The sequence below is a fragment of the Gambusia affinis genome, linkage group LG17 (genome assembly GCF_019740435.1).
Source record: "Gambusia affinis linkage group LG17, SWU_Gaff_1.0, whole genome shotgun sequence".
In the NCBI taxonomy this organism is placed as follows: Eukaryota; Metazoa; Chordata; class Actinopteri; order Cyprinodontiformes; family Poeciliidae; genus Gambusia; species Gambusia affinis.
The window spans coordinates 887,760-911,643 of record NC_057884.1 but is presented as its reverse complement, the minus strand read 5'-3'; the positions used below and the strand labels follow the sequence as shown (position 1 = coordinate 911,643).

Genomic DNA, 23,884 nt, shown 5'->3' with positions numbered 1-23,884 from the left:
AGATCAGGCATACTGTAGTTTTCAGAAAATATCCTGACCCAGGTAAGTCCAAAGTGCTGCCCTCTGAAGGATTTTTTAAAGTTTAGGCATTTGCGTTCAGTTGGGTGCTTCCAGTCACTGAAACCAGTTTCAAAGTTTGACTGAGTATTAGCATTGCTGAAAATGCGGCATGCAAAACAAAATGCAGCTCCGGTGGATGGAAAGTAGAGCAGCCACGGTCTTTCGATGTACTCACCATTTAACATCTTGCGTTTAAAGTGAGATTTGGAGAAGTGACGCTTTTGATGCTTGTACACCCGTTCTGATGCTTGAAAGCCAACATTCATATTTTGACAGCTCTCCGGTCCTCGCTCAGCCCAGTAAGCTCGCACGGACTCGTCAATTTCCCCCCAATGCGCCGGATCGGTACTGTACGGATCCACAGTCGTCTTTCCATCTGCGGAAGAAGATCCCGCTTCCACCAACTCTGACTCCACAGACGCCAGTCCAGCCACCGACTCAGTCACGGTTATAGGTTCTGGCGGGATCTTAGTGCCGGTGTTAGCATAGCTAAGGGTTTGAGGAGCGGGGATAATAATGTTTCTGCTCCATCTCCGCTAACAGGTTTAAAAAAGCCTGTCAGTTTAGGCATTTTGTTTGTCGCCTCTTTGGCGCGATGCTCTTTTTCTTTTCTCTTCCTTCTTTTCTGCGCTCCGCTGTCATATTTCCTGTTGTCCGCCATTGTAAAATAATATTCCCTTGACGCTCCTCCTCCCCAATGCGTAAGATGCGTCAAAAGTGGACCAATAACAAGCAAGCATTCAAGATGGACGTTTGCCAGAACAAATTGGAACATTTTTCATCGGTGCTGTCAAAATCATGGTAGTCATTGATTAAATTCTGACACTATCCATTCACAAAAATATAAAACATCCTTCGGGGCCCCCGAAATGCCGGGGCCCCGGGCTGCAGCCCCGGTAAGCCCCTGCTAAAATCCGGCCCAGGGGACACCAACCAATAAGAATCGACTTTGAATACCACTTAGTTGGCCAATCAACTGCTTTATATCAATATTTTTAAGCAAAGTATTGGAGCATAAATGAAGGTTAAATCTGTTTTTTATATTGAAGATATCCTGGTAGTACATTAGACCAGTTTTAACCATATGCTTGTTATTTTTCAGGAAACAAATTTCTTTTTTTAATCTTATTTAATTTAATTTTTTATAACAGAGTAGTTTCCATTTCGAATTTCAGCAGAAAAGGGGAAAATAGTCATAATCATCATACTGAATCTTAAAAAACTCAACTTTTAAAGATTTTCTCATTTTAATAATAAAATGTAAACTACAACTGGCAGAAAACTGTGACCTCATTTCGAAATGTAATCTGTGAGAAGCTGAGCTGCACAAAGAGCAAACAGAGAAGAGAAGGGAGCTAACAAAGAAACACAGAGGGTGGGTTACGAGGTAATGCATCCTAATTGCCGCCAGGCTGCTCTCTGCATGGGGCCCCGATTGAATTGTGAGTGGGACCAGTAATGGCTATGTTTATGTGCTCTTTGTCCTGCAGCAGGACAAATTTGTGCGTCTTGCTGCATGCCGCACCTCCACAGTGAGGCAGCTCTCAGATATGGGCTGCAGGATGGGCTGATATGTCTCATTTTGATCAAAAAAGGCAGCTGTGGAAAAATGTCAATATAAACTAAGAAGTAGTGTTGAAACTTTTAAAAATCCTTCCTTAGAAGACATAGAGCCTAGCGTCCCTACTACCAACCTCCCATAAGTCCTGGAGTTTGGAAATCTACCTGACAATTTCTAGTTCGACATTCTTGTAGAAATATTTCTACGGATCTTCAGTAAAAGGTCTATGCTGACTGAGTGAGGGTTTACCCTGGGAGAGGGAGCTCCAGCCTTGTGCCTGATGATGTAAAGGAAGTTTTGATTTGAAAATATTTTTTTTCTTTTCCCTTCCTGCCTTTCAGGAATTATGAGCATGCACTCCCCTGCACCCCATGAATGATCTCATTTGGCCATACTCTACAGTTAAACATAGCACTACATTTACCTTTATTTACATTTCCTACATATTCATTCAGACATACAAAAGTTTAGTTGTAAATTACCAAACAATATAAATGTTGTTAATCTTAGATCATATAGTCTAATCTTCTCCCATTGTCTGCAGTAGATGAATTGAGTCATTTCCATGACAAAACACTTCAGCGGTACGTGCAAACATAAATTATGGAAATTTTACAAATATCAGTAGCATGTAAAAGAAACATCACTGGTCCCAGCACTGTACCTTGGGGAACCCCATATTTAGCCTCTTTGAATACAAAGGTTTTTATTGAAACGTCCTGAAATTCTGTAGTAAGCTCTTTACTAATATAGTGCAAGTATAATGCCACACCTCTCCTATTTTATCCTTGTTTTTTCCTTTATCATATTTGAAAATCAACAACCTCTGTCAGATCAGATCTACCTAAAACATATTCTGCATTATCTGCAGTTGTTGTTGTTGTCTTTACAAATTCCATGGGTGCCAAGTTGCCTATTCTTGTTCCTGTTCAAAATCTGCTCTATTGTTCTCACAGAAAATTGGTTTTCTGAACTAAAATATAGGTATTTTACATTTTTTTATTTACTTTTATTTTTGCAGTACAGTATTCGTTTTAGGAAACTTAAAGAAACAAGCCTGCATTTACTGCAGAGACCTGCGTCCTGCTTGCTGTAAGTTTAGTCTACTTTCTTAGTGTTAGACCCCACTATATAGGCTTATGAGGAGGCTGTAGTCTGTGTGGTTGAACATGCTGGCAACATGACACATTCACAGTCACGTAGGTCATAAGGTCAGAAAATGTGTAACTGCTGCTTTAAACTCGAAAGGACTTTTTTTCCCATCTAAACTCCTCCTCTCCTCCTTTCTTTGCCTCCTTCGCAAACAAACAGTACCAACCTGTTGGCCCTGATGTGGGATCAGCTTAGTGATCTGTTCCTCAGCAACTGAAGCCGTGAATCCTGCTCTGTGCTGCTCTCAGATCAGCACCCCTCACCCCTACACTTTTCCCTCCCCACGCGCGCTCTGATCCGACAGCAACTCCACTCCGCAGTCTTTTCCTTCCACTTCCACTCCACTTCAGAGACGCCAACCAGGCTGGCTGTTCCCACGCCTCTGCACCCTTAGAACCAGCAATCTGTACTGGAATAAACGCGGATTAAATCACTGTTTTGGGGATTATGCTTTTTCCAAATCGGACTACAGATGCGGGAATTGAATCAGAAGGAGCCTCGACTTTTTCCAGCAAAGTAACCGTGCAGCAGAAGTGGACGTAAACTTTTTTGGACTGGGCTCGGTCTTACAATGTCAGGGCTTCTGAGTGTGTTATGAGTGGCTTTTATGATTTTTTTTTCTCCATTTCTTATGAGAGCTGTGTTTTATATGTACGGTTTTCTAAGTGGAAAAGACGAGAGAGAGACTTCCACATCTCAGGAATTCGACGCCAGGAACTGAAGGGTCCGTGAACGCCGCAGGTAGCTAGCTAACTTGCTCGAGACTTTTAGGATTGTTTCAATATCCCCTGATAGAGGTGAGAAACATAATAGGCCTAATTATACTCAAACGAAGGCTCTGGACTGTTCGGCACACAGCTAACGTGAGCTAAATGCTCTGTGTGAGCTTTTCCAGGGTCGCATTTTGTTTAAACCAACTCGGGTCTAGTTCAGCCTCCACCATTAGCCTCCGCGGCTAACGTCCCAACATGCCGCAGCTGGGCAGAGACGGAGACGACCTGGGGGCTAACGATGAGCTGATCGCTTTCAAAGACGAGGGGGAACAGGAGGAGAAACCCAATGTGTCCTCGGAACGGGACTTGGATGATGTCAAGTCGTCCCTAGTCAACGAGTCGGAGACCACCAGCAGCTCTGACTCGGAGGTGAGTTGAGCAGAGGTCCGTGAATGCTTCCCGCTGTGCTCCGGGTGTCTTCATGCTGCTGTGGCTCTGTGTGCAGGCAGACAGGCGCCCCAATCCGCATCCAGATGCTGAGAGCAGGGCCAGGCACGGCCAGCTGTTCCAGGAAGGTAGGCAGCAGCATGGCATTCTGGGTTATGATGCTTCTAGTAGTAAAAAATTATATGGCACTTATTTATCAAATCAATAGTTTATACAGAGTCTTAGATCAACAGTTATGAGGTGCAGTTTGAAATTTGACCTAAAACGTTGGGGATGCTAGCGATTAATTTGGCCATGAATTATTCTATTGATTATTGTGTGGATTAATAATGTAATTGGAAAAAAATGGCCACATTCTGCAGATTTTTAATTTAACTATTCATGCACATTTACATAATATTAGACATACATTAAAATATAAAAAAATATGCAAATGCAATTAATTTTTAAATAACAATAAACATATTATTGACCAAAATGCAATAACAACATTCCTTTAGTCAACATTTGATGGCTTGTAGCAAAGGATGCATCTTCAGCTAAAAAATTCTTCTAGCATCAACATGCGAAGAGCTCAGGCTGGACTGAACATCAATACAGAGTAGCATTGATATGGTGGTTATCTTTTATTAATAACTGGATAGCAAGAGGTGCTTAATAAGAAAATATTCTTTTTACAGAACTTGTAAAAAGCAAAAACTGTTACTTGAGAAGTTTTGGGTTGGACACAAGTATAGATGTATAGCTTTTTATCTTAAATGCAAACTATTTTTGTAAAGGTTTGATTTAATTACTGCTCTTGTTCATTCAGCAGATTGCCTCTCCATAAGTCTCTATACTCAACAATTATTTAATTACTAAATTCATTGACAATTGTTTTAATATTCAGTTATTCAAAGTTAATTCAATAAAATGTTTCAGCCCTAAAAAACAAATTTCTCTGCTCACATCGTGGAACTTAGATATTTATGCAGGAGTTCTACGTTTGGGCCTCGGCTTCTGACAGATTATGGGCAGGATTGGATATGGACCAGTCAGAACAGCAGATTTTTCCCTTATTAGCTCAGTGATCTTTGATATATTTATATATTTTTTGGTCAAATTTTTTTTTTATTTCAAGGTTATCTCATACAGATGCAGCATGTGTATGCTGGAAGAGGTCCTTACAAAATCTAAAATAAACATAAAGTTCAAGAACTCCTGCCATCTTCAGTCTGTAAAGGCATCAGTTCATGGATGCACTTTTAAGTGCAGTAGAAATCAGATAAAACTTAGGGACATGCTTTGATAACTAACAGTTAGCCATCTTGTAATTCCTGTGTTTTTTTTAGCTCTGCTGCTCACTCTCTCTCTAGAGCATTTTAGAAACAAACTGGCCTCAGCAGTCAGACTTCAGCACAAACAGGATATCAGCATCAGCTAGGAAAAGCCTGATTGGTGCATCTCTAGCTTACACTTTGTAAGCTGGTCACACCCTGGCATGTGTGACCATTGTACCATTCAGAGGTAATGAAAATAGATTTTGCCTTGAGAATCTTTTTGTCATTTTGTTCAGCCCTAAACCTTCTGGGCCATATTGTAGGGCTTGAACCGTCAACTCCTGCTGTTGCAACTATCTGGACGTTCTTCCAGAAGAAAGTGTGAATCTCCTGATTGATCCAGTTGTAGACAATCAAAGCTCCCAGGATTGTTGATTATGAACTGATTTTTGAAAGAATCACAACTGTTGAATAGGCTGCTACGTTTCTGAGGCAGCAAACACACAAGTCATTTAAAATGTCTTCCACCTTTCCAGAAGGTTTGAAGTGATTCTACATAAGTGAGTGTAGCCATGGTGACAGAGTCATTACTTTTGGCTGAAACTGACAGCTTGGAAAACAGTTTCAGCACAGCATCTCTGGTTAATTCTCAGATATCTAAAACATTAGAAGGAAGCGCTAGCATTTTGCATTCATTACCTGGAATACAAAATGATGATTAAACATTCTTTCACATCATCATTGTCATTGAATTTTAGTCCTAATTGACGTTTTTATTCCCCCAAACATTCATTCTATAGTTAGTCAAACGTGTAAATATAGTGGCTTGCAAAAGTATTCTTAGCTTTTGAACTTTTCTATATTTTGTCACATTTCAACCACAAACATCAATATGTTTCATTGGAATTTAATGTGAAACATTAACACAAAGTAGTGTACAATTGTGAAGTGGAAAGAAAAGGATGCATGATTCAAAGCTTTATAGTTTAAAACAGGCTTAGGCTATAAAACGATTTCCCAAGCTTTCAACATCTCACTGTTCAATCCATCATCCAGAAATGGAAAGAGTCTGAAACAACTGGAACCCATCTGAACGTCCAGGCCAAACAAGCAGAGCTCTGATCAGAGATGCAGCCGAGAGGCTCATGGTGACTCTGGACCAGGTGCAGAAATCCACAGGATGACTATTAGTCATCACTGCACAAGTGGGGTCTTTATGGAAGAGAGGCAAGAAGAAGAAAGCCATTGTTATAAGAAAACCACATGAAGTCCCGTTTGCAGGTTGCCAGGAGTCATGTTGGACACAGCAAACATGTGGAAGACGGAGCTTTGGTCAGATCAGACCTAAACTGAACTTTTAGGCCAAAATGGAAAACGTTACGTTTGAAGGGAAAATAACACCACACATCACTCTGAACACACAATGCCCACTGTCAAATAAGGTGGTGGCGGCATCATGCTCTGGTGTTGCTTCTCTTCAGCAGTATCAGGGAAGATGGTCCAAGTTGATGTGCAGATGGATGGAGCCAAATACAAGAAAACCTGTTGGAGTCTTAAGGCTGGAGACTTTGGTGAAGGTTCAACTTCCAGCACGACAAACACCATAAACTTACAGCCAGGTCTACAATGGAATGAGTTAACACAAATCATAGTCATGTGTTAAAATGACCCAGTCAAAGTCCAACCCTAAACCCAATCCAGAATTTGTGGCAAGAGCTGAAAGCTGCTGTTCACAAACATTCTCACAATGCATCCAGTCTGACTGAGCTTGAGCTTTTTGGGAAAAGAAGAATGGGCAAAAACATGGAAAACATATTTTGAATCATAATTTTCTTTCTACTTCACAATGGTAGACCACTTTGTGTTGGTCTTTCAACACAAAAATATTTGCTTGTGGTTGTAATATGAGAAAATATAGAAAAGTTTAAGAGCAATGAATACTTTTGCATGTCACTGTCGGATATGGGATCAGTGTGTTTAAGTTTAGATTTAATGGAGACTCAGTTTCCCAGAAGCCCTGTTGAGTTATTGTAGCAGGTTCCCCCAGCTAAATGCTGATGTTGTTCCTCAGGGCCCCGGAAGCAGCATGACACGGGGCTCTTCCAGCCGTCTCCGTATGTTGGCTATCCCTTCTTCATGATCTCGGACCTTGGGAACCTCTGCAGCCCCTACCTCACTAATGGAGCTTTGGCCCCAAGTGGCCGGACGGTAAGTCAGCACCAAACACTGATGGCCGACCATCAGGATGCCACACTGCTTCATTATGTCTCTTGCTTGGTTGTTTGTTTATTATTTGTAGACACTTTATTGATCCCAAAGGGAAGTTAAAGGCTGTCATGACTCATAACGGTTCTTCAAAGAGTCGCTGTACGGGGACAGGACGTCTGCAGCAGGCAGTGTTACAACAAATCTGAAGAGACCTCTGATTGAAGAATGTCGGTCTGACGGCTATTGTGACCTGCTACTAGTTCAATATCTGGGCAACAGAGACAATATTCCACAGTGACATGATCTGGATGACAGTGGAAGCTCTTATTACAGTTTTTCTTGATTGTTTACATACATTTTCTGAAAAGACGCATCACAATGTTTCCCTGGACAAACAGTAAAACATCTTAGCATGAAAAGCTACTGCTGCATCTTCTGTAGCTTGGAGAAGGGCTAGATGTGTGTGACGGGTGTTTGGCCATGTGATGAGTCTGTGCGCATGGTAGGGCAGTAGACTTAGGATTTTGACTGACAATGTGTTCCTTGTGAAAACGAGAGATTTTCTTCATAAACTTTGTGCAGGAAATAGTGTGTAGTGTTTTGAAATAAAGTGTGATTTACAATGGCAATTTCAGTATAAAGCAGGAATTATGCTTGCAGTTTAGCAGAGTTGGCTCATGAGGTTGGTGCATGAGTTACATGTTGTCATTGTGTCCCAAGTACCACTATTTGTGTGTAAACACTTGAGAAAACAGTGACAGATAACCTTAAACCATGTGTGTGAACTTTCTGTTGCTTTTTCACTTTAAAACCTCGTGAAACACCTGAAATTTGTGCAGGAAAAGAGCTGGAACATGAAGAAGTTTAAGCAGTTTGCGAGGCTCTGACATGTGTGGATGTTCTGGCACGGCTGTGAACTCAGGGACCTGCTGGTTAAATCTTATCAGAAACCGACGCCACTAAAGGGTCGCTCAGGAAGCCGAAACCTGCAGTTGCTGCTTCATATCGCAGGGATATTATATTTTAGCAAACTGTGGCCCAGACACCACAACCTGCAGGTCTGCTGTGTACACTGTGTGTGCACGGTGTGTGTTTCTGACCTGCCTTGTAATGGTGGCGTGTTAGACAGGCCTGGACACAGTCTGCCTGCATGCCTGCCTTCAGCAGGAATGAGCTCTGATTGCGTCTGATTCTCTGCTGCAGATTAGCTGCTGTAGCTGCCAGGTACCAGGCAGGATTTGCAGAGTGTTGCTCAATTTCCCGTCCCTACAGCGTTTTTGAGGATAAGCTTGGATTAGGGGCCGCTGTCTGATGGTTTAATACATCTCTGCTCTCAGCCATGTTTAAATGTTGCCTCTGTGGAAGTGGGAGAAGTTTCAGGATGTTTAATGTGAAGTGTTACAGCAAAGGAAAGTTTGAGTTGATGACCTCAGGGGAAAAGCTTAACTGAAGTTGTCAACTCACAGCTAAAGCCACACATGATGCTGCAGCTGAAGCTTTTAGACTCAGTGCTGCAGGCTGTCTTTCTTTTTCCTTTCCCTGTTTGTTTTGGAAGTCTCTCCTCTACTTATTTAAGCCACACACACACACACGCAGGTTAAACACATCCCAGCTTCCTCACACAAACACCTGCATTCCTCAGCTTTGTAGCAGCCATCCTTTCTCTTTCTGGCTCATTGTTGTCCATCACAGAGTCTGAAAGGTTGTTAAGCCCTCTGTGTGCTCCAGCAGCAGCTACACAAGAGCTGCTGCTTTATCGGCCCAGTTTCTTTCATTATGGGTGATCAACCATCTGTCAATACTTTCATGTGAACCGACCTTAGCCACCAATCTTTTCTACCACCACAAAGCTCTGAGCTGTGTATAACAATAGCCTGTCTGCTGTTTCCTACTTTGCTACTTTTTTCTATATCTAGTTCAGAAAAAAATCTCTAAAGGCCAAAATCAGTCAGGCTTTTTAAATATTGGTGATCAGTCAGAAACCAGTGCATCCCTACTTTAATAACAGTGATCAGTCTGCTATCAATAGCTATTAAAGAAGTACTTGAACATGTCCTGAATATGTCTAGATATCTGACTGAACACTCCTAATGTAAAGTATTGAAAATGTTTTCTATTCATCTTTATTTTTATGAACTGTATTTCTATTTTACTTCAGTAATTTTTTTTTTAAATCTACTGTACCTTTTCCTCTCCTTGAGGCCGTTGTTTCCTCTGAAGGCTACATTCAGCCTCGGAACCAGAGTTGCTCTGCTGTTTATCAGACCTTCTCAGAGAGGAGTCGCTCTGCCTCCTCAGACTGTTGGGAGTGTTTATGGAGGATGAGGAGATGGACCGGCTATCTCAAGCAGAGTCTTTGTAAACAAACCTCTGCTGGTTGCTCGCTAGCTGAACTATAATACAGACTGTTTATTGTGCTGATGGGTGCAGGCAGGAAGCAGGAGGCGGCGTACAGAGATGACCTGTCTGCTCACTTCGCCCTCCTCCCATAACGCTCCCCCCCACCTCCCCACAGCGCCGCACGCCGCTGTAGCTTAGGGACTCCTCCAACAGGAAGAGCCTCAACACTGAGAGACGTCTGCTCATGTTTCAACCTGTAAACCTGCTCATCACTTAAAACGCTGTCTCTTTAGAAAACATGCCGGTCACATGTGGTTATGTGTGGGAAAACAGGCGACATGAGTCTTTATTCCAGATTTTGTGGCTGAAAGATAATGAACACAATAACAATAGAATGTGACCAGCAGTAAATGGTTTTGGACTCTCAGTGAAATGATTCCTCCTAATTTTTCCACTCTAACCCCCGTTTTATCTCAGGTCATTGTTGCCTGATGCACACTTCCTTGTTTATGTTGCTTCACCGCAGCAACACGTGACTCACAGCATAGCTAACAATGTTCAGCAGTATGTCTGAATTATTTGACATCTGACTTGATCTATGAATAATTTTTCTTGGTACTTTTTCGGTGTTCTGCACAGAAAGTAGACATGACCGTTACAGCAGCATGATTGGCTGAGTAGTAAGGCTGCACCAATTATAGCTTTCTGGCTGATCATCAATCTATAAAAAACTGATCTGTCCATTCCTTTAATTTTGACCACTACTGATCACCAAATACAAGATTACCTCATCTTTTGGGGACTGTAGCACAAATTGACAAAACCTGGCATATCAAAATCTAATGGTTTTTGAGCCATAAAACTGAGATTATTCATCCATCCATTTATTTATTTATTTATTTATTATTTTCTTTATTTAACCCCTCACACCCCCTAAAAATATTTTAGGTTAACAAACATTGTTGAGGGTGAGGGCATTGCAAATCCAAAACACAACACAGGCCTATAAAACCCTCTTTATTACAATAAATGCAGTTTTTATTTAGGGGGGCCTGGGGCTGGGGGTGATGGGAGAATTGACAAAATTATAGTTTTCTTTTGACTGAGGCAAGCATTAAAACATTAGCATTTTAGCCAAATTGAATAAATCAGTCATACAGATTTGTGGCCCCGGGTCAGGATGCACTATGCTCTACTCTTGGAATGGAGAGCCAACACAACTGATCCAGGGGCCACACTTTGGACACTCCTCATTTAGGGGCCCTTGGTGGTAATCCTAGCCAGAGCTGACTCTCTTCTCCAGCCAGCTCCTGTCATGTTAGTGGTCGAACATACTCTCTGAATGTTTTCAATAGTGACACATTCCCAGAGTTTTATAGTTATAGATTTGATATTTATACTGTCATTTTTTGCTAAAAATGAGAGATTTTAAATCTGCAAGCATCTGTCTCACTCTGAACCATGGTAAATTGTCTGTGGTTGTATGTGTATATGGTATGTGCATGCTTAGTTTGGTTGTAGTTACCCAGAATTCCCTGCTCTATAGTCTGCCTCCTGTCTTTGGAGTGACCACTAAATACTTTTATTATTATTATTATTTATTATTAGGTCTTCTTGTAGTCAGCTTCGGGTTCAGGTTCCAGAAGAGATTGCTGCTTCCTGCTGATAAATGTGTCACTTTTTCTGTTTCTGACTCCAGAGACGTTTCAGCCACTTTCTGCTCCTGTGTGTGTTTAGATGCTTCCTCTCTGGCTTTGGTCTCTGATCTCATGGGTCAATCCATCTTCAGGAAACATTCCATCATTAATGTCTGATAGACTTGGTCGAGGAAATCATTCTGACACTTGAGTCAAAAATTCACCACCCAAGACAGATCATGAGGATTTTTCCGGATTTTCCCCTGAACTCCTGAAGCCGTTCTCCACAGCTTCTCATTGGTCCGTTGTGTTGAACCTGAGCTGTTTGGTGCTCGTAAGCAGCAATAATCCTAACAAGTTTCCCCTGAGCTCCGATCCATACCCGAGGCTCAGTAATGGCTCATATTGTGTGTGTGTTTGAGTAGAGCAGTGTTGTGGTGTTTCCAGCAGCTGGATCCAGTTAGCGCTGATCCTCAGCTTCCTCTAAGCGCTGAAGCAGGGGCCGGGCCACAGACCAGCTGTGTGCAGGAGCCGGTGTTGTTACTCTGGTGTTGGGGGAGGGGGGTCTCGCTCATTCATGCCTAAATGTTTGTCTGATGTAGTTCCAGGACTGATGAGACTAACATGGTTTGGTGTTCTTGTTTCGAGTCCTGCCTCCTAGTCATTAGTCCAGAGATTTGAATTTGATTCTGCTGCCTCAACAGATGACTCAGAAAAGATGACGCTCTCAACAACAGACTTATCCTTGAAGGATCTTAGCTTCTTCAGCAAGTCCAGTCTGTTGTCCAGATGAACACAGGGGTATTTCTATTCCTCCGCTTCTTCTCCCATGATAGAAATAGGGTTTGATATAACCCTCCATACCTCCATGTGAGATGCATGGAGTACTGTGCATCTCAGGACAGAGATGATATCTGATGGAAATCCTTACTTTTTTCTTGATTAATTCCATTATCTCTGCGATGTGTTCTCTGTGTAAAGTGCAAAATGTCTGCACCTGATGGTCACGGATCTATACTGGTGGGCCATCCTGTTCAGTGTTTTAATCGTGGTAATTTAACCAAAACATGACAGCACAGCCCTGTCTCTTTCTCTTTTTTTTGTTCTTGTTATTTGAGCTGATGACTCAAGCAGCTAAAACCTTCCTCTGTTAGGTTTCCAGCCATGGTGAAAGCTGTTGAAGGATTTTCAAATCACAAACTATAAATCAATATTCCAAAATGTATAAATAGTGTCGAGTTAGTCAGAAGGCCTCCCTTCCTTGTTTTGGTTTATCTTCTGTCAGTCAGGGTCAAAGGTCACAGTTGAGAGCCTGTAGGCGTCACTCACAGCTGAAGGAGCACTAAAGGGCCTTTCAGCAGACCCATGTCCACCCTGCAGCCTGTTCATCAGGACCATCAGCTCTGAGTTCTTATCGGCAGGCAGCTTCCTGCTGTGAAGGGGGGCTGGGAGGGCATGGAGAATGTAAACAAGTGACAAATGAAGAGGAGAGGAGGACACTTAACCACCTTATCTCGTGTTAGAATCCCAGAGCCAATATTTGCTCCTCTTGAGGCTGGTCATGTAAAGTTCCCATCATGCCTTCTGGCTCTGCTCCCCACAGAATGGTCACCTTCCTAAAGTCTGCTTACCTCTGTTACTGGGAAGCCTGACAGACCCTTCCCTTTATTAAGTGGAAGAATAATATTCACATGGTTTAACAGATCTGAAAAGTGTGGTGTGCAAATACTGATATCTGAGTGATAGTATTGGCCTAATATGGTGATTAATTGACTTGAAATGTTTTTTAAACAAATTCACAAATGTGCTGATTAACAAATTAATTTGATAACTTTGCACTAGTGCAGCTCACTTGAATGCATAAACATGTAAAAACAACTTTCATTTGTTCATTCAGTGCAGTTGGGAGTAGAACAGCCAATGTGAAATAAATAATAAAGAAACTGAAACTGTTACAAAAACAACAGGTTGTCATCTTTGGCCAAACGTGAAAATAAACTAACAAATATTTGAAATGGTTCAGGAAGTATAGTTAGGAATTCTAAATATAATGTAAAATAAATAATAAAGTTGCTCAGAGCACAAAGCATAGAATTGGACTGAATAGATCTGCCCTTATGTATTGGACACATTGTCACTGATTCCCAATCTGGAATTGTTTTAGATGGGATCAGTGCATTTATGACCACCTGCATGTTTTATGAGTTGCTTCAGCTGTACTGATATAGAGACTGAAGGTTTTTCTATTTTTTCTTTGTAAAAGGAAAAATGAAGCTCAGTCAAAGTCGAGAGAGAGCTACTATGAGCATCTATGGTTCAAGTCCTGCCGCAGATTCTCCAGGTTTAGGTCTAGACTTTGACTGAGCCGTTCTAACATGAGTTTTTTTTTATTTTTTTTATCTAAACTATTGCTTTGTAGTATTGCTGCACCAGCAGCAGTTTTCTAGGTGATATTTAAAAAGCCTGACCGATTTTGACTTCCAATAATGACTTTGTTTTTGTTTTTGTTTTTTTTGTTGCTTTTTTGGAATGAATGTTGCTAAATAATGCAAGAAAGTTGCTGAGATAGCAAAAGTGGGGGGACTGCAAACATGCAGACATGATCTTGTGGGCTGGTCTGTCACTCAAACTTCTCTGATAGCAGAATACAAGAGGGCAGCAGCTTATTTATAGACCTGAGATCGGTAGATAAAACCAGCTTCACATGCAAGTATCGGCCGATCACTCACCTACCAACATTAAGGACATCAGTGCCAATTTATTGACTGGCCAATTTATATTGTAGCTCTATTTGTTAGCCAACAATGGCTAAAATGGTCTGAATACAAAAGTGCACCACACATTGACAGTAAAACAGCTGATAGCAGCCTCTGTCTCCCCACAGTACCTGCCGTTTCAGTGGCCTCTCCTCGACATCCCAGGAAGAGCAGCTATCAGAGATTCTGCTGCTCCCACACACCTGGTAAGACGCTCACTCTCTGCTACACACACACACACACACACACACACACACACACACACACACACACACACACACACAGAGCATGTTGTGCTTCCCACGTTTTTATGCTAACAGCAGAGAGAATGTGGAATGTTCAACAAACATCATGCACAAATGAGTTTACTTTATCATTTACTTTAACCCAACATTGTAGTACTTCCTCTCTGCCTGAAGAGGGCAGTGGATCTATTAACATGATCTGTTTATTTACCAATAAAGAGAAAGGACTGAAATGAAATGTCAGCAAAACAACTTGTGTATTCAGTGTAATGATTCAACGGGGTTTCACATATTCAAATATTCAACTATTTTTAATTTTTCCAATCATTTGAATTTCTCTCTCAGACCCAACTTCCTCTAGTATTATTATTATTATTATTATTATTATTATTATTATTATTATTATTATTATTATTATTATTATTATTATTATTATAATAGTCACAGTTCTGATTAAGAGATTTTTTTCCCCATCCAGATGTGTTTTTCTCTATTCCTCTCAGCTCATGTTGGTTCTGATCTCTGCAGTTCGCCAGAAACGTCCCACATCCAGCAGCGGCTCTTAAACCTCGTCCACATGCAAAACAATATTTTCCAATCAAGTTTAATTAAGAAAAAAAAGCTAGTTTTTTATTATTTGGTTGTTCATATTGTTTGACAAAGATGAAATGATCAGCCCAGAAATTTGTCTGTTTTACAGTTTCACCTGTTTGACTGTAAACCAAGGTAGAGTGCAGTTAGTTGACAGAAGGATCCACATTCTTCATCAGTGAGCCTCTTTGGTTCCTTGCTGCTTCATCCTTTTTGGTGAAGCTTTAGAGAAGTTTATTCTGCAAAAAAAGTTCACACAACATTTAATGTTTGACTGTAGAGAAGTCTGGATGTGTAGACAGAGCCAGGAGTGGTGGGATTGGGATGTGATGAGCTTCACTGACACAAACTGCTTTCATAAATTTATAATCATTATAATCTCCTACTATTCTTTATGTCCAGATTTACTCTCCAGAGAGAGTAAGTCTGGACATTTAAGTCATGTCTCTCGTCATTGACTTAAGTTAAAATCTGACTTGACCATTCAGACAGTTAGCACTTTGAAACTTATCTGATGTGCATCCAATTTAGTTCCACATGTGGAAGTGGCAGAGGTCAGATGTTTTTGGGGTGAAAAGATCAGAATTGGACCGTTCAGACTGCGGTGAAAAAACAGATTTGGGTCACATTCACCTGATGTGTGGATGTAATAACTAGATTAATTCCACACATATGGATGCTTGACATTAAAAATTAGTTTTGTTGTCACTTCTACTGTGTCTCGCAGATGAAATCCGTTTGTGTTTAGTGAAAGGAAATGGATGTGAAGCAGGTTTTCTGGACTGCAGCTGTTTTACACTAGCAGCATTAACCTGGTCAGTTCCAGATGATGCTTATGGATTGCTCTTGGTGTTTCAGCAGCAACTTGCTGAAACACCAACATGTTGAGCTTCCTCTGTCTCATCTCCAGTCCAACAGCGTCCCTGTGGTGCAGCATCCCCACATGACCCACCTCCGCCCCCTGCTGTCCTACAGTCCAGAGGCCTTCTCCCCTCAGAGGGCGTCTCCTGGGTTCTCTCCTGAGCCTGGTAAGCAGCTCCTGCCTACTTCCTGCAATCCTGCTGCCTACTTCCTATGTCCTGCTTCCCGTTTCCTACTTTCTGCTGCCTGCTTCCTGCTGCCAGACACATCTGCACCAGGTTGTCTCTCCTCTGTGACTCTGATCTGTTCTTCTATTTTTTTGAAGCAGGAATGTCGAGGAGCCCTCACACTGCCTGTTATCCTGTGTCTCCTGGAGGAATGACTCCCATCCCACACCCACTGGGCTGGCTGTGGGTAACACACACACACACACACACACACACACACACAGGCCTTGTGATCCTGTCAGTGTTAACAATAAAGCATGCAACTAAGCATAGAATTGGACTGAATGGATCTGCTCTTATTGATTGAACACATCGTTACTGATACACAATGTGGAATTATTTTTTTAATGTTAGAATTATTATGGTATTGTATATTATTGTATTGGTGCGTCTCTATAAACACCATAAAATGTTGTGCTGAGTTTCTCTGTGCATGTGGCCCGTCCCTCACTGTACTGCTGGGCGGAACAGAACAGAACCTGTGTGTGTTCAGCCTGGCTCTCTCTGCCTGAATGAACGCATCACTGAAACTGGATGTAGTGGAGCTGGAGTCTGGCAACAGCATGGACACTGAAGAGCAGTGATCACATGGATACGATGTGTTCGCTGATCAGAAACGCATAGGATTTTTCTCTTCCTGTTGCCTTTTGCATTCACCTCCAGTGTTTCTACAGCACCCCTGTTTCAGCTGTAGGGGACTCCATCCAAACACATCCATCTTTATCTGCATTACTGAGAATGTTGAGCACCAACCCACTTTGCTAATTATAGAGGGATTTTCAAAGGTTTCTAGATACATTCTGTTCCTCCATTTAACTGCTGTTACGCTGCCATGTCTTTATCATCACATCTATACCACCTTCCACATCCTGCTCCTCCACACCATGGAGTTCTGTTTCCACTGAACTTGTTAAACCTGTCGGACATGCAGGGATTCCCCAGCAGAGTGTGTTCGTGAAAACCAACACATCAACCTGCTGCTACCTTGATGTGTGACTCAGAAGTCTAAAGCTAGTTGAACTGTGTGTGTGCTGGCGTGTGGGCGTGTGTGTGTGTGTGTTTCTGTCTGCAGGCCAGGGCAGCCCATGTATCCCATTGCGGGGGGGTTCTCCCCTGCGGCTCTAGCCATGAATGCCTCCATGTCCAGGTATGAACCGTAAGCTTCTGAATGATGCTGGATTAATCTGTCCTCCTTCTCTTGGTTTGTTTCAAGTTTGTCTCTCTAAATCATGTCTGATTGAGACTAGAGTCGGGTTTCCAGCAGCTTTTATACAAAACCTGGACTTCTATCTCTGCCATTTATCTAGTTGTTTACAATTAAACTGGATCCGATCCAGCAGATTAACTGGATCTGCTGTAGTGTTAAATGTCTGCCACTAGAGGCCAGTCATCATACATGTTGACTGTACAACATCCACATTACTGCTCAGTAATATTTATTACTGAGCAGTAAGTAATATTTATTCTTTTTTAGAAATCATTTTCTGAGAAATAACTGCATATTTGATGCAAATCTACTTAGAACAGAGGCTGACTAAGATCTCCTTATCATTTACCATAAGCACACAGTCTGCACTGTATCTTTATTTTTATACTAATGTTGCTGGTAAAAAAAAAAAAAGTTTAGATTTATAATAACTGCCCCCTGGACTGAATTTTATAAGATAATTTTGTGTAAAAATTATTTAAAACTGTCTGAAAGATCTAGATTCTCTAGATGTTTTTAAAACCCAGAGAGATCTAGATTCAAACTCTCTCAGATGTCCACCTGCACCAATTAATAAAGTTCCATTAAAAATAAGAAAATAATTATAGGTATGCTGTTAATATTAGTTATAAAGCCTTTATTTAATGCTACCTTTTAAGATAAAAAGTAGTAGTCCAGGTTTGATAACACTGGGCAGTTTTCACCTCCCGGGTCAGGTTGTTTTTGTCCTGGATTGTGCCGTTGCACCCTGTCATACTGAAGCAAGAGTATGAGATGATGTGGGATTCTAGTCAGGAGCCTGGCAGCAGCATTTTGAACTGACTGCTGCTGGTCCAGGGGCGTTTTGTTGAACATGTGTAGAGTGCATTACAGTAATCAAACAGACCCCAGTTTAACAATATTTCTCAATTATCAACAACAGAACTAAACCAGAGATCTAACATGATTTCCAAGCTTAAAACCGGAATCAAAGGACATCCTAAGATTTTGTCAAAACACCAGTAGGCCCAGTGATCTGCTTTGTCTCTACAAATACAATTATCAGTAAGAGATATTTTTAAAAGATGACTGTATGGGACCAGAAAGAAAGAGAAACAACAATGGTGCTAAAACAGGACCCTGTGTTCAGTCTGCAAGTATGAGGACAGCTGGTCAGCTGCATCCTTAACATAATCAGTACAGAACATTTCAATAATATTGCTACAATAATAAACTGAATTCATGAATATTCCAGATTATTTTCATGTCCAACTTCCTTCCTACCTCAGAACTGTGATTATTCCTTCCTCGTTCACATGATTGTACACATTTTGGGGTCAGTAAACTGACACCCACCTCTTGGTGTCAGTTAAGTGCACTCTGCAGCAGGTAGCCTAATGAAACATGACCTGTAAACAGTAGGTAGGTTGAGCCTGCTCTATAGTAGAAGGTTCTGTCAGCCTGTGTTGCTGGACTCTACTTTCACAATGTTTCTGAGTGGAAGAATTTCCTGATGGATAAGTCATCATAACTCATCAGTGACGGCTGGTTTGTTTTGCTGTTAGGACACCATGATGACAACCGTTTCCATCAGGTTTTATGAGGCAGTTTGCCAGTCCAGTCATCAGGCTGAGTCACAGCTACTGAAAGGTTCTTGGTGTTCCAGGGCTGGTTTAGGACAGAACTGAATCATGAAGTTCTTCCGGTCCTACTGGGTTCTAGTTGTGCTCATGTTTATCTATTAATTAGTGAACAACCTTCTCAAATAACAAAATGCATTATTTAATGATGTTATAATAATGTAGTTACCACTTGTGCATTGATGGGGTCAGCAGGGTTTGATGGAACGCTGAATGCTTCCTTGCAGTCTGGTGTCGAGTGGCTTCTCACCGCGTTTGGTTCCGCCCCCCCAGACGTCGGTTCCCCACCCGGCCATCGTTCCTGCAGCAGTGAAGCAGGAGCCTGGAGCCAGTCACAGCCAGCAGCCTGGGTAACAACAACCACACTCTGTGCAATGTTGGGCTGGGCAGCGAGTCCGTTTTATCCGTCTAATGAATTTTCCGTTTTTGAATATTTCATTTTTTAGAAAATCTGGATGTTGTTTCAACCAGTGCATTGATTAGATTTCCATCATTAAGAGTAATGTCAGCTTACCCAAAGCGGCCATCTTGTTTGACATCTTGTTTGGCGTGTTTTACAGATTCCGTTTACCTCGACTCTGAATTCAGGTCAACCCACAGAAGGAATGTTTAAAATTAAAACCACTTTTAAAAATATTTTATGGCCTTTGTAGTTTATTTTCAAACAGGCAGTCTTATGTAAAATTAACTTTTTAACAAGTTATAATGTTATTCCCTCATCAAAACACACCTGGAGTGTTGCCTTGATTCTTTCTTTCACGTTGGAGAAATTCTCTTATCTCCATGGCAACCATTCAGCTCTGCTAAATGCCTGGATGGACCTAGCTCTGCCTTTGAGGCTCAGCTCGTCCTCAGAGCTGTAGTTTCTAAGATTCCACCTCACAGAGCAGCTCTCCATCTCAACTCCCTCACTCAGCTCCTTAAGACTAGCCACCATCAATTAGCAATCACGTGGTGGAACTGCCCATCTAGCGAGCTCATATGAGCTACTTCTCAGTGCAACGCTGCTAAAAACTTTCAAAGTTTTAAGAAGAGCCATGTTGTGATGACTTCCTGAAGGTGGAGTTTCAGAAAGAGGCACTCTGACGTCTCCTCCTCTGCTCCCCTGCAGGAAGCCCCCCTCCAGCTCCGAGCATGACCAGGAAGAGGAGCGGAAGCCCCACATCAAGAAGCCGCTCAACGCCTTCATGCTCTACATGAGGGAGGAGAGGCCCAAAGTTGTAGCTCAGTGCAACGTGAAGGAGAGCGCCACCATCAATCAGATCCTGGGCCAGCGGGTCAGTCTTTTTGTTACTAGACATTAACCATAGCAAAAAAAAAATGTGATGGTCAGCTGTGTCTGTGTGCTGAATTAATTACCCTCTGCTACCATGTGTTCACAGTGGCATTCTCTGACAAAAGAGGAACAAGCCAAATATTATGATCTGGCTCGCAAAGAGAGACTGCTGCACTCAAAGCTGTACCCCAACTGGTCAGCCAGAGACAACTATGTGAGTAGACTGACTGACTGCTGAACACACACCATCACATCCTCACCTAACTCATGTCTGTGCAGGGGAAGAAGAAGAAGAGGAAGAGGGTGAAGAGTGAAACTCAGCTGGAAGGTGAGATGACATGTTGCTAGGTTACTCAGTTATTGTGTGTTGGAGAACATGGCTGTAGTGATCAGATCTCTGTTTTGGGGTTTTTAAGTTGTGGAACTGTGTTCCACTGCAGACACAAGGAGGTTAATTGGGACGTTTTTGTTCAAATATGAACAAAAATATGAACAAAAATGTTAGTTTTTTTTGTTCTTATGAAATGGTACAAAGCTAGTTTATTTTCTTCCCAACTGGTTAAACTCAAGTCTGGCTGCTTTTAAATCGGCATCAAGCCGATTTACACACACACACTCCAACAATCAAACAAAAAGATGAGAGGTTCTAAACCTGAGTAAGGGAGGCTCCTCATCCAGCACAGCTTCTGTTCTGCCTGTCAGCACCAAACCAGTGCAGCAGCTGCAGACCTCTCACTTTCCCCAGACATTTATGGGTTTTGTGTTCATGTTAGTGACAGGATCTTTGGCACCTCCATCACACAGAAATGCATCTACCGGCTATGTACCACCATGATGCACTCGTTGTGGCCAAGATGATAGAAAATTTATTTCCTGGTTTGTCCATAAAGCTACACTTGTGCTAAGCAATGGCAGCTGGATGTATTCAATCTATCTGCATCAGTCTCCACTCCACCTGTATGCATACACCCACTGAAAAATCAGTCATATTCCATTCATCATGTCAGTCATTATAAGGATGCTTATTGGGCCCCAGAAAAATGATAAAAACCTGAACATTATCATTATCAGCAGACTGGAGTTCTGAACAGGGCTGGTATGAATGATGCAGCTTCAGCTCAATTTAAAGCAAGCTGCTTCCTGAATCAGTCATCCAGTTATAAATGAGTCATGTAGGAGCTTCTGTAACCTGGATCTGACCTGAGGATCCAGCTTCACCTCTCTCTCTCTCTATCTCTCTCACACTCTGTGTGTGTGTGTGTGTGTGTGTTTTTGTTCTGCAGTTGCTGCAGCAGCAGAAGATTTCCCTCCACAGCTAAAGAAACCTCGAGAGGAGACTCCACACACACACACTCCACTCACACAAGCTTCACACACACTCCCTCACCTGACGCATACACACACAGTGTCTCATCTGACACACACCCAGCTGTCCCAGGCCAGCCCCGCCTCCTCCCTGGACTCCCCAGCGACCCCCACCACGGCACTGGCCTCACCTGCCGGCCCGGCTGCCACACACACCGAGCACACACACTCCTCCTACAGCCACAGTGGACACGGCTCCCCCTATGGCGAGCAGCTGCAGCCACTGTCCCTCACCACCAAGCCCCCTCGCACCACCCACTTTGTGGGCCGCAACGCCATCACCCCACGACCCTCCACCCCCTCCTCCTCGACAGACACACCCACCTCCTCCCACTGATGAGTCGTCTCCTCTGAACAGCCAATCAGCTCTGAAACATGAAATGTGCCTCTTTCTACATGCTGTAAATAAGCTTTTTTTTTTCTTTTTTTTTTTTACTTTTTATAGACTTGTCATATTTTATACCAGTATGAAAAGGACATATTTGGTCAATATTTGACTGCATCTAAAATCTGTATTTTTGACTATTTCACTTTTTCTACTTTCTTACTAGGAGGGAACAGTTTTTATGTGAAGGTGACGTTTGGCACAAGAGTTGGTTTCAGAAAAGCGTTTTTTCCTTTTGTAGTTCTTCATGTTAAGCTAGTTGATGGTTCTTCCTGTTAATAAATTCACACAGAATACAAACAGTCTCTCATTATTTTTGGCATTTAGCCAATAAAAAAATCACTTCATTTTGGTAATCCTGACTGACTAAAAGGGCAAAGATGAGGGGGAATCTATCAGAGCAAAACAGACTGGATGTACAACCATTGAGGTAATAAAGCAACAATGAACCTAACACTTTTTGGATTGAGGAGGAAACTGGAGTACCCAGAGAGAACCCAAGAATCCATTGGTAGAGCATGCTAACTATGAACCTGAATCTTAAGTGTTCTACCCAAACTTCTGTTTCTTCTGCCACCAGCTTCAACTGCAGGCCTCTATATAGCATCTGTAAAGATCTAGTTTCTATGGAGACAAACTGTTGTCTATTTCCAGTCTGTTAATTAAATCAGGACGTGGTTAAGCCTGTCACGATAAGCAATAAATCAGTCATATGATTCTTTAAAATGGGCTTGACAATTTTTATGTGCATGTTTCTTTGTTTTTCTTGTCTCTGCCAGAGAGACTGGATGATGAAGGATTTTACTCCGGAGCATCGGTCTCAACTCAACCCTACACTATACGTTTCCTGAGCGTAAGGGAGGAGTGAACTTTGACCTCCATTACTAGCCAGGTGCATGACCTCATACCAGACTGTAGCCCAGTAAGGAGGAGCAGGCCAGACAAAAGTTGTTGTGTTTTTGTTGCTAGCTTGCACTTTTTGTTTACAAAAGTCCTAATTGTAAGTTTTCCCCATCGGGGACTTAAATTCAATACATGTATTTTAGTATGACATTTAACACACACGCATTGAAAAACCTTAAAACATTGCTATAAACAGAGTGGGCCAAAATCTCAGGCTTAGGGTGATGTTAAAGATGCATGGACAATTATCAAATTTGATGTCCAGAGTGGACAACTAGTTTTGGAGGAAATTAATTTTTCCCACAGAACCCGGTAGCTTTGGGTGTTTTTATTTATTTATTTATTTGTTCATGTTAGCTTTATCCCAAAATTAACATTTGTTTAGCCTAACTTTAAGTGAGACAAATAAAGGAAAATCACAAGAGATCTGTAAGCAGTAAACACCTTTTCACAGCACCGACCCATTTCCTGACAAACCATAAATAAATTCTTGATTACAGGTTAAGGAGTGGCCCATGCTGTTGTGTAAAACGTCTGGCGTTTCTCATTTGTCTGAGCACACTGAAGGAAAGAGACACTTACGTAATTCAAACAGCTCAGGAGCAGAGTCCATACAAGGAAGTAGGTGGAAATGAAATAAATACATGTTCCCAGCGTTCCATGACTGATTTGGTTTGGCTCCAGACGAGAGGAGAGCCAGTTCAGATGGAAGATGCCATGGTTGGGTGGAACGAGGCCAGGGACGTGTTTGATGAGCAGGTTAATCTTGAAATGAAGGCTGGCACTTAGAATGGTAATCAGAAGATCACTTCTTCCTCAGGAATCTGAAACCAAGACTTTTCCTCACAATAATATTTCCTGGAATCCTCCCAAAAAGTAAAAAATTAGGAATTCTTATGTGGTAGAATCAATTGGAGCTACAAAACATTAGTCATATATTTAGAAGAGTTTTTGAATCCTGGCTCAAAATCATTTTTTTTCCTACTGAACATCTATACAAGTTGTATTATCTATTTGCTGAGTAGCTAATGTGGATGTGGAAAAGACTTAATATTCAAATAGTCAATTTTAG

General features: G+C 41.8%; 1 protein-coding gene across 6 annotated transcripts; it reads left to right on the top strand.

The window, feature by feature from the left end:
* Positions 1 to 3,072: 3,072 nt before the first annotated feature.
* On the top strand, positions 3,073 to 22,593 carry LOC122847224 (transcription factor 7-like 1-A). Of its 6 annotated transcripts, none has more exons than XM_044144708.1 (13): positions 3,104 to 3,514; positions 3,669 to 3,915; positions 3,992 to 4,061; positions 7,264 to 7,400; positions 14,262 to 14,339; positions 15,880 to 15,997; positions 16,156 to 16,240; positions 17,130 to 17,204; positions 19,111 to 19,233; positions 19,995 to 20,160; positions 20,266 to 20,373; positions 20,439 to 20,487; positions 21,443 to 22,592. In XM_044144708.1, exons 2-13 carry the CDS (start codon positions 3,742 to 3,744, stop codon positions 21,859 to 21,861), a joined length of 1,602 nt encoding a protein of 533 aa, XP_044000643.1. In that variant the 5' UTR covers positions 3,104 to 3,514; positions 3,669 to 3,741; the 3' UTR covers positions 21,862 to 22,592. The 6 variants fall into 6 exon arrangements, with proteins under 6 accessions (XP_044000644.1, XP_044000647.1, XP_044000643.1 ...); XM_044144707.1 differs by having other exon boundaries at positions 3,104 to 3,570; XM_044144711.1 differs by having other exon boundaries at positions 3,106 to 3,514; positions 16,159 to 16,240; positions 21,443 to 22,591.
* The last annotated feature ends 1,291 nt before the right edge of the window (positions 22,594 to 23,884 follow it).

Excerpts from the sequence above, each read along its gene's own strand:
- LOC122847224 (XM_044144708.1), top strand. The coding sequence starts at position 3,742 with ATGCCGCAGCTGGGCAGAGACGGAGACGACCTGGGGGCTAACGATGAG. Across the intron at positions 14,340-15,879 it reads CTGCTGCTCCCACACACCTG|TCCAACAGCGTCCCTGTGGT; the intron begins GTAAGACGCTCA and ends TCTCATCTCCAG. Across the intron at positions 19,234-19,994 it reads AGTCACAGCCAGCAGCCTGG|GAAGCCCCCCTCCAGCTCCG; the intron begins GTAACAACAACC and ends GCTCCCCTGCAG.